Genomic DNA, 15,763 nt, shown 5'->3' with positions numbered 1-15,763 from the left:
GCTTTGGGGCAAGCTGATATACCTGCTTTCGTTTGGGCACCTAACAGTGTTGTTTCTCATGCCTTCTGAATCCCTTGCCCTTACCTTCTGGCTCTAATCACTATTTTTTTCTTCCATGTATCTTGTCTTCTAGGTGTGTGTTGGGAAACACTACCATCCTGGCTGAGTTTGCCACAGATGAAGAGGTTAGTCGTTTTCTGGCACAAGCTCAGCCCCCTACACCTGCAGCAACCCCAAGTGCACCCACAGCAGGCTGGCAACCCCTGGAGACAGGACAGAACCAGACAGATCCAGTTGGACCTGCTTTGAATCTCTTTGGTGGGTCAACAGGGCTTGGGCAGTGGAGCAGTGGTGGCGGCAGCAGCAGCAGTGGGAGTGATCTCACTGGCGCTTCATTGTGGGGGCCCCCAAACTATTCTTCAAGCTTGTGGGGGGTCCCAAGCGTAGAGGATCCACACAGAATGGGCAGCCCTGCTCCCTTACTACCTGGAGACCTTCTGGGAGGAGGGTCGGATTCAATCTGAACTTAGAACTTTCAACTCTGACCTCGTGACCTTTTTTGGAACAGCAGCAGCACTAACTTGACCTTTTCGTTTTTTTCAACTTGCAATAAATACATTTATAAAAGGAAAAAAGAAAACGGAGAGAGAAAAAAAAAAAAGGTGGGTCATTGACAGACTGTCTGAGCACATAGTTGCCTCCCTTATATAACTTCAGTTTTTTCGTTTGGAATATGAATCCAAAAAAGAGAACATATCACTCTTGAAATACTTGAATCATGAACGCCAACTTAGAAAGACAATGTGAAGCAAGTACACATACCATTTAAATTTAAACACAAAAAATTAAAAAAATTAGTTTCTAGTTTTTCACTTTTTCATGTTATACGGAAGTTGTTGCTAAGAAACATATATACTGAAAAAATAGCTTTTTAACTTCGTTTGCACTGGGTGTGTTTCCGTCCTTAGGTCTACCATGTTGGGTTGGGGTAGGGGAGGGTTTCAAAAGCAAAATGGGGTGGGGGGGGAGGGGAAGACTTGACGGAGCCTCACTTTAAAAACAAAACAAACAAACAAAAAAAACCTAAAAAGTAAAAAAACCACAAAAAAAAAAAAAAAAAAAAAAGAACAAAACAGGAAAAAAAAAACCAACAAAACAAAACAAAAAAACCAACACTTTGTGATTGGCTGGTTGATAAGTACCAGTGTGTTCTGGCACATGTAACTGCCCACGTGTGCTTGTTTCTGTGTGAGTGTGTGTGCACATGTTCGTGTGTGTGCATTTTTTTCTCTATATATATAATCTTGAAACGCTGCATTGCTGATGGTCTACGGGCTGGCTGGCCACCTGCATGTCTTGATTCTGAAAACAAGACTGGCATGGTGGAGTCCCTGTGGCTGAAGCAGAATCCAGTTGGGCTGGATTAAAATTCGTCAGTAGGTTTTTTTAAATTCATTTTAGCAGGGTGCTATCTCAAATCTGCAGATCATATTGAGTGGGTAGTTGCTTCCTGGCCCTTGTTCTAACCCTGTGGTAGAGCAGAACACTGCCATATCCAAAGGATTTGGTGAGAGGGGAGCCAATGTTGTCTTTTGAGTAGCAGTGTATTTATTTATTTATGTCTGCATGTGGGGTTTTTGTACTGAGTGAACCCTAGAATGTTTGGTATATAATGCAAGCCATTTTTTTTCTTCCATTGAGGGGAAAAGAGGAGTAAATAAGACATTGCTATTTTTTGTGCAGCTAAGTCAAATGCTCTTATTCAGTGTCTCACAAGCTTCAGTACCTTTAAAAAGAACAACAGTGTTTCTTTTCTCCCCCAAACCTATATAGGCACCCACGCTGATTCTTGAAGGCTCCATCAAAAGCTTAAAAGTCCAGCCCAACCAAATTAGCCTTTTACTTGATTGACCGCTTGTGTTAAAACTGACAAAAACCAAATGGTGTCAGCAAATCGCTGGCTGGCCTGCCTCATCTCCTGAAAGCACATGCAGCTAACTCCTTTCTGCGTCCTTCATGGTGAGCGTTACCTGTGCCAGGCCTTGGTGTATTACAGCGCCAGACCATCACTGACAGAAACGTTTACTTATGAATGTTCTTAAACCAGTGTGTACTTCAAAGGTTTCCTTTTGTTTCTCTGTGTTGTGTTTTTTCCTGTGTATGTGGTTTTGCTTAGGGAGGTATATAACTAGCAAAGACTTTTTTTTTTCTTTTTTTTTTCCTTAAGAAGTATTGCACCTTTTTGTTCTTTTGTTTTTACTTTTTTCTGTACTGTTGCTTTTTAATTTCTGTACTTAAGGAAAGGTTTGGGGGTTTTTTAGCATCAGTATAGTAGTACTCTGGGCAGGATAGGGGTGACCTGTAATCCACAGTGATAGCCAGTGTGTGCGTGCATGTGTGCGCTGGGAACAAAACTTTTCAGACCCGTTGTGAAAAAGAGTTGTAGCAGACTTGAAGGAACATCCCTTGACATAAAGTGAGAGGTCTTTTGGGGGGGTGGGGAAGGAAGTGGGCCTGGGAGAAGAGGGAAGAGAGATGGCGGTACTTCTTCCGTAAGTGCTAGGACTTCCATGTGGTGTTGTCCAGCTGTTATACTGTCTATCAAAGTGCCGACATTCTGTACCAGCACATACCTGTCCATTCCAGCCCTCAGTGGTAGCAGTGCGCGGGCTTTATTATCCGGGGGGGAGGATAAGGGGAGTCTTTCTTCAGCATTTTCATTGAAGGATATGATAATGTCTAATACATTTAACTCTTAAGCGTGGGTTGGGTGGGAAGAAGGAAAAGCAGATTCAAGTAATGTAGAGGGGTGTGTGTGCGCGCGCGTGTGTGTGTATGCCTGTGCAGGGGGTGGGAGGGAAGGGCTAGGGAGTTTGGTGGCTTTTTTTAATTCGCCCTTTCTATGTAAGCCCAATGTCACAAGGAAGACTGACTGAGGGAAATGCTGCATATACACATGCCTGTAGATTTGTATGCGGAGTGTTACGTGACAAAAAGTATGAGTAGGTTTGTATTTGCTTAGTAAACTGGAGTGTGCAGCATACTCTGGCCCCTTCTGAATATACTTTTCTGTCATGTCTCCTCTTTCATCCATCCCACCATGCACAAAGAAACAAAATGCTCTCTTCCAGCTCCTGCTAGCCAGTGCCCCTTGCGTGCACACATCCATACAGCTTTGTTTCTGCTAGTCTCTGCTCGAAGGCCAGCCGCGCTCAGACATGCAGAACAGGTTCTTGAAAGTCCTGTGCCAGCAGTACTTCCTAGCGAAGCACCTTTGGCCTGAGTAAGCCAGTATCCGTTCTGTCACATGATTTGCTATACATGCTGGTTCATTGCTGTGTTCCACCCTCACTTCTCTCTCCCAACCTACCCTAAGGTCCCTTTTCCTGCACTTTGGGCTAGTTGAGGTCATTGCGATACTACGGTGAAAGCCGGGTGCTAGAGCCCCTCTTGTTTACAAGACATAATGAGGGATTTGAAATATTTAAAAAGAAAAGCTAAATTGTTCTTCCATTGTAAGCTTAAAGGGAAAAAAATTAAAACATACAAAAAAAAAAAAAAAAAAAAGACCAAAAAGTGCATATATATATTTTAGATGAAGACTAACTCTGGGAGCATTTAACAGTGTTTTTGTTTTTATTTTAACATTTTATTTTCCTGCTTTAAATTTGCAAGCATTCTCAGGAATTCTAGGGTAGGAAGCCAGTTTTTTGAAGATGGTTTATTTAACCTTATCTTATCCTAGATAGATGGCTGTTTCTTGTGATAAACTTTTGCAAGTTCCTGAATCTTCAAAATGTTTGAAAGTTTTTACTTTAAAATAAAAATGCTAAAAAAAAAATAAAAAGAAAAAGAAAAAAAGAAGAAATCTCCAAAAGTTACTGTCAAGGGGGGAACAAGAATTTTAAAGACTATAAAATACATTAAGAAAACTGCTCAATATCAGCAACAGAAATTCATCGTAATCTTAAACAAGTTGTGGGAGAAGAAGGGTTATCATTTGTAGTGCTCTGTTACTCATGCAGATACGTGCAGTCGCATGGAGAAGTGTGTGAATGGAAATCTATCACTTTGTTCCCTCTTGATTGAAACTAAATGAAAATATTCTTCCAAGCACCTTTTTAAAAGCAAAGTGAAACTATAAACCTAATTAAAATGCAGTATAGTTTAACTGAAAGAGTCCTCAGTTAGGAGGACTAGCAGGAAATACACGATGGTGCTTCTTTAAACCACTTTTAAGTAGTGCTAAAGAAAACCAGTGCTGACAGAATACCCAGTAATGAAGTAGATTTATTATCCTGCCTGTTTCAATACAGAAAAGGGAGGCAATATGTAAAAACTCCAGTAAAATGTACATTAGAAATGAGCTTTTCTGTTTTCACCTGTTTGGTCAGTTCCAGTGCCCACTTGGAGATTTGCTGCTTGCTTCTCTTCACCCACCCCACCTCCCAGTCTTTCTGTTATATTTTCTATGGGGGGAAAGTACCTGTTAAACTCTTCTGTTCACCCTATTGCTGCTGGCTGTCAGGGCTTACAGTCTTGAACTTCAAGAGTTTGGTGTTGGTTATGGCCAACTTCTGTCTCCCAGCTCTAAGGGTCAGGGGCTTAGCTCTGCCTGAAATGGCTAGGCTCAAACCACAGAAACCGCGCTAGTGCCTTTTTACATGCACCCACATGCCCTACAGTAGGGAAGGGGAGGGAAGATGAGGCAAAGTGAGGCAGTATAGCCACTTGATGGAAGTAAATGTTCCCGTTCTTAAGGAAAAGAGCATACTACGTTAAGCATATGTCATGCAGTGAGTTACGAAACAGTAGTTAAGTTTCTGTTATTAAAAAAAAGATGCCAAATTCTGTCCTTTTCATATCAGTTGCCCAGTGTTTTCATATTGCACTGCGTGTACATCTGAGTGGATACGTGTGTATTGAAAATAATGCATCAATAAGAATAATAATGTGCTTTAAAAAAAATAATCCTGTCATGGGTCAGTAAAAGGAAGGTTTGTTTAAGGAGTTTGGGGGGTTATTTTATGGAGAGAGTTCGAGTGCTTTGCCAGAGGTGTTTTACCAAATCTGCAATATCCTAAAAGAGAGGTAGTTGTAGGATTTAGTCAAAAGGAGCCCAGGAACTTGACAGTCATTTGGAAGCAGGTTGTGACTGGCTGCCAAAGGGTTGGCAGTCTGGAGTATTGACAGTCTGCTGGGTCCAAGCCTATCATGGTACAACAGTCTGTTCCTCCTTTTGCTAAACGTGCAGCCTGCAAATGTTAGTGACTGTCTCCTTAGTGATGATTTTCCTAAGTCATTAAAGCAAGATTAAAGTTAGAATTCTCCAGCTAGAGCTGACAGTTTTGTTCCACTCAGAATATATGTAGCTAACGATGATGTTGCTAGAATGGCTTAGTCATGGCACTTCTGACCATGGCAAGTGATTCCCAAGCACTGTGCTAACTGGTGCTGGGGACAACCAGCACTCAATGTAGTGAATAATTCTGCTACCATTTGAGCTCATAACAACTAAAAGTCAGCAGCAATTGATGCTAGAGTACTTCTGGGCTTTTTCCAGGGAGGGGATCGGTGGCAACACCTTGTTTAAACTTACCGACAAAGAAGGTGGTGAAAAGAGGCTGGGGAAAGCACAGCTCGGAATAGGCTATGGGCATGTCTTTCTAGAGAAAAATCAAACAGAACACCTTTCAGTAAAAAACACCTTTTTACTTTCTCAAGTGACAAACAGAACTCTTTTTATTATTTTGTTCTTAGTTTGGGTTCTCCAGGTTATATATTTTAAACATACACATACTCTACAGGTGGTTTCAGCATTCCAGGTTTTTTTCCTGGTTTTGAATCCTCCATTGCTTATTTTGTAAAGGAAAAAAATACATTTTAGCAGTCTTGTAATCAAGTATCCATTTGTTACTAGCCACTTTGCCCCACCCTGCAGTGTGTATCATGCTGAGAATTTTGTAATGGGTTTGATCTCTTCACTGCATTTCAGTATTTCATTTTAACAGTGAAATAAAATCTAACAAGGGTACAGCTCAGAAACCTGTGCTGAGAACTCTAGCATTTACTTTGGAAAGCAGCTGTAGTAAGTACTATCTACTTTGGAAGACATGCCATCTTTTCCTAATGTTTTTTATGCTTTTACCTGGACACTTGCCCAGCAGTCCGGAGAGTGGGTTTTTTTTGTTGGTTTGGGGTTTTTTTCCAGTCACAGGGTGTCAGGTTTTCCTTACAAGTTTTTTATTTTGTTTCATGTTAAGTGGCTTGTGTAATGAGCAAGAATATTAAGCCAAGTGTGTTTTCCCTGCGCAGTATAAACAGGATGTTTTCAACAAACTGGCTGGAATAACCACCTCAAGGATTAAATAAAAATTGAACCTTCACATTAGTTTGGCTTCCCCATCCATGAAATTTCTAAACATCTACTCCTTAGAACTTTTCCCCTATTCTTTCTTCCTAAAAATGCTGCCACATCTTTCCCTGTGTCTCAATAGTACATCTAAACAATACTGTAGAGTTTTTTTGCTGCATTCTTAATTACGTTTAGCTGTTAGGTTTCTAATTTTGCTTGTGCATATTTTCTCCCTGTTGTCTTTCAAAGGAGTATATTTTGAGTATGTGAGAAACCCAAATTTGGCCAAGTCTGGTCCAGGAAATCAGGAGTGATCCTCATGTGATTTAGTCCCACTGACCTTAAATGAATGAGTACTGCTTGGGTAAGGGCTCTTCGTGTAATAAACCCTAGCTGGACCACGACCAAGGTAGCACATGAAGATCTGTTGTATTTCCAGTGCAGCAAACATCTGTGTTGCATGTATCACATTCACTGTAAATCATGTCACCTTAGTATCCAGGTTTCTGGAGTGGTTTGAAATGCTGCGTTTGTGGTGGATGGTTATTAGCATCTCAGGGTATGAGTCCTGACTGAGTAAAAGGTAGTTTTTTCTCTCTGAAGAGGTAAGGTTCCCCTGGCAGAAGCAGCTTTCTTAATTGTAAATATGCATGCATGTATTTGTGGGCAGGAAAGTAATACAAAGAAAAACTTAAGTTGAAATGAGTTCTAGAAAATAAGAAAACAAAAAACCAAACAAATGCTGTTGAAGTGCAACTTCGGTCCTGAGTCTGAAACAACATATGCAGAATCTGTTGGTTTGTCTAAATCGATATTGCACAAAGTACCATTTCTGTTCTGTAGTTTATTTGCTACTATTTTAGAGTTAGGAACTGATAGTCTTAGATCCTATCAGTTATTCCCACTGTAGTCAAAATACAAATGTCTAAAGCCTAAACTCTCTTCCGTTTCCTTCAACTCCAGCAGTAGGCTTCCATCTGTGGCAGAAGGATGGCAACATTAATGGGGAGAAATAAGTAAAATTTCCCAGTGTAGACAAAGCTGGTTTTCCCTGTTGTCCTGAATTCACAACCAGACCTAAAACACAAATCAAAAATTACACTGTAGCAGAATTGTTGGTTGGGCTAAATGACGGGGGTCTAACTGGAGATTTTTACTAGCCGTGCTAGTTCATGTCCCTCACAATGTTTTGCGTAAGTTTCCCATCACTGTAAATACCAGTGTTGCTGAATTTTACCAAAGTTCCCCTGCAGTAGATAATATTAACTAGGTCCATTTTTGTAATTACTCACCAAGCAGAGCTTTGTCTACAGTAGAATTCAAGGGTCTGTCTACATTGCTGTTAAAACTGAGTCAGGGTCCTGTTTAAAATATAGCTCTTTATTTTGTGGTGTTACGTGAGACTTTGTGATGTAGTAACTATAGCTTCTAATCCTTATATGAAAAGTGATTTAAGGTTTTATCTGTGCTACAAAAGCGCCACAGCTCCCAGTGGCTTGAAGCCTATTTTTGAAACTATTGTCAGGCCAAGACAGATGCAGCTTCATCTGTGTCATGCAGCAGACAACATCCGCTTGCATCCACAGTTTGTGTGCGTGTTGCTTTTCATCAAGCTATGCGGGAAAGGTGTTCTCTCAAAGTCTCCCAAACTCGTGTTGCTATATAAGCAAGTTTCTAGCAAATCAAGTGCCCTCTGCAAAGAGCTATTTTTCACCCAGTATGTGTGACAGTTGGGACTGGTGACATTTGGCAGTGTTAGGTCTCCTGTTAACGTTGTAGTGAAAAGGGGAGTTCCTTGACTTTACTCTGACAGCCTTTCTGTTAATGAATACAGAGCACTCCAGAGGAAAAGGAAGGAGGAAGAATGCATTGTGCCAGCCAGCATTAAGTATTTTTGCAGCAAACATTCTAGACGGTGGTGGGCAGAGGGGAAGAGACTGGAGAAGTTTGAATGGATGCGCAATACAAGGAGGCTCTTGGGTATTAGTGTGTTGTTGCATTCACAGGAATAATTTCCTCTTTTTTTTTAATCTGGATTTTTTTTGTTCTGTTTTGTTTTTAATTAAGACATAGTGGAAACTTCTGTTTCAGCTGAAACACAACCATAAGTGAACATTGTCTTCATCATTTACTGTTGAGCAGTAAGAGCAGGTTGCACAGCTTGTTAGAATAGCTATTTTAGTGACATGGTTATGATATTATGTGCTTTCTTTCCCCTCCCTCTCCCTGCCAGATATGGCTTACCCTTTCTATATAAGGCGCTGTGTGGGTTTTTTTGTTTTGTTTTGGGAACGTGTGGAGAAGAAGCAAAATGAAGTGAAAATGCAAGCCAAGGTAGAACAGCCTTACTTTAGGGGGTAGCCTTACAACAGAGCTTTATAGTGAGTGTGCTGTATTCCAAAATATGTAAGCCAAAAACAAAAAGAAAAAGCATTCATTTATGCAAAAAAAAATGATTTAAAAGAGGTGTTGGAAGACTTCTTTAATATTTACCTTCTAAAGGTAGAGTAAGGTCTCACCAAGTGATACGTTATTGTGATACTTCTTGCTGGGTCAGTAGGGATGGGTTGGGGTATAAGCGCTTAACGTTTTCCTCCTATGTTTTTACAAGCAGTAAGTTAAATGTGGTATTTATGAATGTGCCTTTGTGAGTATAGTGACTGTCTAACTGAGGAGACCACTTGGGCTGGAGGGGAGACAATGGTCAATTTATTCTTTCAAGAGGTCAGATACTGAGATTGCAGCCTACTGGTCCCTTTTGATAAGCAGCATCTTTGGGCTGGTCTCTACACTGCACAATACGTATTCATATGTGGTAGAGATTGGGGTGGGGGGGTGCTAAGGGATGTCATGTGATGCACAGAAGCTGTTGATAGTTTTAGGCTAGTCTGCCATTGCAGGTTGAGTTTGTAAATGTATTGTGTGGCTTCTCTTTATGTTTGTGTGCATGAGTGTGCGTGTGGCTTTATTTTTTGTAAGCACTGGAGAATTGAAACACAGTGATGTTTGAGACACATTTATACATGTAGAGAAGATGATGTTTTGTAGCTTCTGTTAAATAGTGGGTGCAGGCACACTTTTACCCTCTCTGTCCGTGTCCTGATAAGAAAAACAGGAAAAACTTTTTTTTCCAACCCTTCAACTTCCAGCACACTTAATGTTGCCATTTAAATGAACAGGGTATTACACAAGAAGAAAAAAAAGGAAAAAAAAAAAAAAAAAAAGAGTTTTTGAAATGGTGAGGTAGAAGTGTTTAAAAAAAGGTAAAAAATCTGAAGTAATTTTTTTGTTTCTTCAAAGCTGTTTGTAGCTAAACATGGGAATCTGCAGTGTCTCCTTCCATTTGTTTTTTTCTTATTTTCCTAATAATTCACCTCTTCGTCCCACCCAAAACATGAGGTGTACAAGAACAAGAGCTGTTGCTGTAGCCCTTCATAATTCCCACCCTGAAAAGAAACTCCAGTGGGATCCCTCAGCTCTATTCAGGAAGACAAAGAGAGGAGAGACTCTGCAGTTTTCTTTGCTTCGCTCTCATTCCTCTCTAATGGCCTTGAAATGTATTATTATGCAAATGTGAATTTTGATACTGAACTTAAGAAGAGGTTGTTTGTTCTTTTTTCAAAAAAAAAAAAAAAAGGTCCCATATGTGGTCAGCATTGCTTCTTTATTTTGTAAGTGAATTGTAAACTATGCATTCTGCAAAGGGGGTGTAGGGGACAAAGATAGCTTTGCTAAACTGTTAGGAGTTTCTGTGTCCATGGTATATCTATTATAGTTTGGGGAAGTGGGGAGGTGATGCCTTTGAAACAAGAAGGAGTTGAAAAGAACCTCTCTTTTTCAGAAGTTGGCCAATAGGTAACTGGGCAGAGATTTGGAAAACTAATGTTGACTGCGAAACGGGATCAGCTCTGAACCTTATGCAGGGTTGTGAATTCTAGCCGTGCAGTGTTAACCCAGGGCCAATAGGGTGAATGGGGCACCAGCTCTACCTGGGAAACTGTCTACCACCTCCTGTGTTCTGGCCCTTGTCAAGCTCAGGAAACACGGTGCCATAGGCACTGTCTTTTTTGAATTTACTACTCATTTTCCATTACAGCAGTCCTTGTGCTCTTCCAGGAGAATTGGAACACAGCAGGGCCTCGATGTCTACACTTTCTTCTCCCTAAAATTTTCTTTGCTGCTCTTTCTGGCACAGCTCATACAGTAACAGCACAGCTATGGACAAGATGGTGGAGATGGTACTTACTTCTAGTGCTGATCAGAGCATGACTGAGGACTGCGTTTCAACATAGCAGCTACCTGTGCTTTGTCGTCTGTACTGCCAGTGACTTGGCATTAATGTTGGCAGTGTGTGAAGTTTTAGGGAAATCAGACTGATGAATAGACAAGGCCCTCTGTTTTAAAGAAGTGATCCTTTTTTACTATGAGGTGATATCGTAAGAGTCATAACAAAGGATTCAGTTCCTCACATCTCCAGAATGCAGTCATTGTGAATTGTGTGTTCCTTAAACGTTGCTCAGCTTCCAGGAGCAGTCTCCTCAGAAAAATGTAGATGTCACTGCCCTCTTCGTCATCTTTATAGGGACCCTGTGACTTGACTTTTTCCTTTGTCCATGGTGTACCATGGTACTTGCATTACTCTTGGCATTATCTTAGATGTAATATCATAAACTGAGAGATTATCTTGCCTGTATTCAGTGTTTTCATGCAGCAATTTTTTTGTTGACGTTCACAGTACTGTAATAAGTAATAGACTTGATGATCACTCTCGCATCTGTGCTTGCCTTGCAGATGTGATCTTATCAGGGTTCCACTCTGTCAGATTGCCTTTAAAATAAAAAAGAAAAAAAAAAATCTGAAGTTTAAACTCACAAAAATACCTCGTGGTACATTTTCCATTTCCCCCTCTGATGTAACCTTTTAAATCTTTTCTTCTAAACTCAATAGGCTTTTATTACCATCTGTTATCTCCTTTCAAAAAAGATGATTGAGCTAGTGGTTTTGAGCAAAGGACCAGAAGCCTGGAACTCCTGAATTTTAACATCGGCCCTTACTCTTCCCTTGCCTTGGGCAAGTCATTTAACTTATTTGCCTTTGTTTTTCATCTGTAGAGCGAGGGTGATAATAATACTTACCTACCTCACAGGGGTTTTGTGAGGATCAACTAGTAAGTGTTTGTGAAGTGCTTTAAAGGAAAGAAAAGCATGGTAGAAGTATTAGGAGGTTTTTATAGCAAGATCGTTCTTCTTTTTACATTGTTTGCTTGTGTGGAGGGAGATAACTTCTTTTAAATACATATATAATGATTAAAGCCATCCGACACTCAAGATCCTACATAATAGAAGTTGATGGAGATTCAGTTACTTGTATTCCTTCTCTGTCTTTATGCCAGTTTCCTTTTCCTGCTCTTCCTTACATAGTTATGCCAGTGTTGCTACAGGTCACATGTCTCAAGTTGTTAGATAAGCTTCAAACTTGACTGAAGTACTTGGAGCTTGCTGCTTCTTTCATCAAATCACCAAATTGGAATCAGTTTGTGTATTTTCCCCTGCCTTCAAATAGAGTTTTTGATAATGTCATCCTTCAAGTGGACACATCTTTTCCTGCCATCAGGAAGGGGAGGTGGTGGTGATGTGTAGTTCCAGAGAGGGGACTGTAATATGAAGAACCTTTCCACTTTATGCTGCTGCTCCAGGGATGAAGGGCAGAGTGGCTTTCTGTTTCCTTCCCTGAAATAATTTCAGTGTGTTACCAGTCACACTTCAAATGCAGTGTCTCTTCTTGTCCACCATACACAGAAGCCATCACCTGCCAGATAAAACGTAGGAACAGAGGGAATGATAGTAGATGCTGCTTGTGTATATGCCTTACAGCTCTCCCAGAATGTCCCTGGGAGGGTGGTGGGGGAAGAGGTCTGCGTTGGGTAAATCCCACAGCTGTCAGGGAACCTCTGCTACTTTCTCCCCTCTCCAGTCATGTGGTCACTGTTTCTTCTTTCTTGGATGTGCGTCTCAGGGATGTGCATATGAGCCCATGCCTTTTGGAATTTGGCCTTTGAAAGATCAAGAATATGGTTTCTATACCTGAAACCTTCCTATCTGACACTCCCTGGTCCTCTTGGTCCTGCATTGCTCCCCATGGCCTTAGGAACATCTCTCCACTGTTGCCCTATGCCACCCTCTCCATCTCTGCCAGTACTCAAGGGGAAGCAAATACAGTGATTCTGCAGAGAAAGAAGCTGAAATGATGCATGTGCACCTGTGGGATTTACACGCATACGTACCTTGGATTTCTGCCGCACCCTAAAACATGCAGAATATCTGATGCACAGTGCTTTCTTCTTTCTCATCTAGAAAGCAGAACAAACAGCAGTTATGGCTCTGCTGATGGTAATTCCAAAATGTTTACTTTGAACTAAATGCTAAGCGTTTTCCCCAAAGAACCAAAAAAACCCCACCTTCTAACAAAAATAACCAAATGTCATCTTTCTGGAGGCGGGGAGGGGAAGGGGAGGAGGAAAAGCAGTGACAGGGGAGCATTCTGATCTATTTTAATCTCCACCGGTTGGATGGAGATGCGAAATGCTGCTTTGAGTTCCACAAACATAAGGGATTATGTTTACAAAGGTAAATGCCTTCTACCTGTTCAGGACTGGCTAATGGTGGGCATCTGGTGTTTGGCGAGTTTCTCTTCATTGCCAACAAATAATGGGAGAAGGGTGGAAGAGGAATGGAGAAATAGATTCATTTCATCTAGTCTTCTTGGTAAAACAATGCCGCCTTCCCCTCTCCTTACAAACTGGGGGGAGGAGGTTGCAGAACAGAAAATCAGTGATGTCCAAAACGGCTGGATTAGAAAAGGCAGCTTTTCTACTTTGCACATAAATAGGTAACAGGAAGGTACAGCTCAAGTCCTCTTGCCTGAAACACTGTCCCCCAGAAGCAGACATTGTAATAATATAGTGGCTGTGTGTATATTGATGCTATTTGCAAGTTACCTATTAAGTGTTTATTTTTTTTTCTTATACTTGAAATGGCTTCCTTCACTAAACTCTTCCGTAGCTCTGGTTTCTCCCCTCTTCTGGTGTGCAGTAAAGAAAATTACAGGACAAACGGGGAGAACATAGAGGAGATGACGCAGTGTCTCGCATATCCAGGTTTCATCTTCATTTCCATCCCATACGCCTGTTTGAACTTCCTAAGTTTGAACTTCCTAAGGGGTTTTCCATGGACACAGAAACTCAGCACTTTTTAGAAGGTGCTCTTGTACGGCTGGCTGCCCTCCCCCTCCCCCCTTCTCCTCCTTTTCTATATTTTTATTTTACTTTTAGTATAGTGGTACTTAAAATCACTGGTTCACTTAAAAAAAAGAAAAAAAAAACAACAATAAAATGTTTAAACTCTACTAATGTACAAATAAGCTGAAATGTTGCATTTTATGTGTATTTTTGCCATAGCAGGTACTGTATTTCTCATGCTGGATTTAGAGAAAAAAAGAAAAAAAAAGAAAAAGAAAAAAAAACAACAAACAAAAGGGTGATGTTTTATTGGAGTGTGACAAGAGTTATAAGGAATTAAGTCGTCGTCATTTCATTCAAACTGAGAGATGGTGTAATACTTATATAAGTTTTCTGAAGGTGGTTTTTTTTTTTTGGCTTTTAAACAGCTTTTTTTCGTTGTTTTGTTTTTATTTTATGTTTAATTTCTTTTTTTTTTTTTTTTTTTTTTTTTTTTTTTTGAAAGATATGATTGTATTATGTGCAACTCAGTTGCTTACATTATAACTACAAAATATTTTTGGGTTCCTGGAAAAAAAAAAAAAAAAGAAAAAAAAAAAGAAAAAGACTAATAAATGTGTTTGGCTGCTAAGCATTTAATACCCGCGTTTGCTGCTCCTTTATTTACGTTGTGTCTTCGCCGCCATCTTTGCTGCCGTCACCCCACGCGCGGCCTCCGGCCGTCAGGGGGCGCTTTCCGCGCCGTGGGCGGGGCCTCCTCACGACGCCGGGGCGGAGCGTCTGCCCGCCGTTATCCCGCGCTGCCTGGGGGCCCTCAACCCGTTTGCAGCCGCGGTCGCTCAGCCGCTGTCATGGCGACCTGCGGTGCTGAGGAGGACGGGCTGGCGCGGTACCGCTCGCCCCTGGTGTCGCGGTACGCCAGCCCCGAGATGGGCTTCAACTTCAGCGAGAGGAAGAAGTTCGGCACCTGGCGGCGCCTCTGGCTCTACCTCGCCCAGGCCGAGAAGGTAACGGCGGGACGGGGACAACCCCGTGCGCTGGCGGGGGATGAGGGCTGGCCCTAGGGGGAGAGCGGGGACTGCCATGGCGGAGCGTTTTCCGTTCGGGCTGCGGCAGGTGGGTGCTCGTGGTGTCTGAGGGGCAGGAACCAACGGGAACCGGCTGGCTTGTCTCCCCGGGAAATGGGAGCGAGCAGCGGCCCGGATCTGCCTGAGGTGAGCGGGAGAACATTGCCCAGAGCAGCCTTTTGGCTCCCCTTGGGGGGCGAAGAAGGGGTCGGGGGCTGGGTGTGTGTGCAAGCGCAGTTTTACACAACCGTTCGTACGCAATCCTTCACATACCTGTCATCCACCCATCTGCAAATCACCTCTTCTTATCTTATGTCCCCCCTTGCACTTTTGTCATTTTTTTGTGAAATTAGCTTTGTAAAAGCTTTGATAAGCCGTTCTTGTGGGAGGTGTTCAGTGTTCTGAGAGAACGCTGGTGACCTGCTGGAGCACTCGGCTGTTTGCTTTTCAGGAGGTGTGACTGGTGAGAACTCTCTCGTGCAATCCCATTGCTGTCAGGCCGTGCCAACAGGACCACCCCATTCACCTGCAGCCAGCTGTTTGTAGATAGCCCTTATTTCTGAGATAAGTTTACTTTTGGCTGAAGTGAGCAGAACAGTTACCCAGAAATGCTTATGACGTTTCTGACAGGCCACATGCCACAAAAAAACCCCACTGATTTATCTGACAAAAGATTAATATAAATTCAGCTAGTAGGAAGCAGCAACTGATAGTATGTGCATATGATTGTAAACTGTTAACAGAGGCTACAGAGTTAACGTTTTTGAAATGTAGTTTAAGATAAACTTTCTTGACGTTGGTCCCAATGAGGGATATGAGTACAGCCCTTCTAGCTGAGACAGTCAATCTTCAAGATGCCCTAACTTGGTTCCTTGTGACTGAGAGGAAGTCTCATATTAGGTTTTTGACAGTGAAAAAGCTGTAATATGTCCCCCCCCCAAAAAAAAAAAGAAAAAAACAACACAAACCCACCCTACCTTCTGGCATCTTTAGCTTTCAGACTCAGTAGTTGCTCATTTGTTTTGTACAGTCCTTCAGTTTCCATGTTTTTTCCGGAAGCAATCCAAGCGCTAGGTCTGGCTGTTAGTGTAAGGGCAGAGAAGC

General features: G+C 41.7%; 2 protein-coding genes across 26 annotated transcripts in view; both read left to right on the top strand.

Moving 5' to 3' along the window:
- Window positions 1-13,754, top strand: part of TNRC6B (trinucleotide repeat containing adaptor 6B) — a 149,636-nt gene extending 135,882 nt beyond the window's left edge. For all 25 annotated transcript variants that reach the window (XM_080639181.1, XM_080639162.1, XM_080639170.1 and 22 more), the window contains one exon: window positions 134-13,754. In XM_080639181.1, coding sequence (XP_080495307.1) covers window positions 134-524 — 391 coding nt within the window. In that variant the 3' untranslated portion in view covers window positions 525-13,754. The remainder of the gene's footprint in view (window positions 1-133) is intronic.
- ADSL (adenylosuccinate lyase) overlaps window positions 577-15,763 on the top strand; it is a 31,322-nt gene continuing 16,135 nt past the window's right edge. The window contains exons 1-2 of the mRNA XM_080639187.1: window positions 577-662; window positions 14,098-14,599. Coding sequence (XP_080495313.1) covers window positions 14,207-14,599 — 393 coding nt within the window. The 5' untranslated portion in view covers window positions 577-662; window positions 14,098-14,206. The remainder of the gene's footprint in view (window positions 663-14,097; window positions 14,600-15,763) is intronic.

Source organism: Psittacula echo (genome assembly GCF_963264785.1).
Source record: "Psittacula echo genome assembly, chromosome: 1".
Classification (NCBI taxonomy): domain Eukaryota; kingdom Metazoa; phylum Chordata; class Aves; order Psittaciformes; family Psittacidae; genus Psittacula; species Psittacula echo.
Note: the sequence above shows the minus strand (reverse complement) of the source record. Positions and strands in the feature narration are given on the sequence as shown.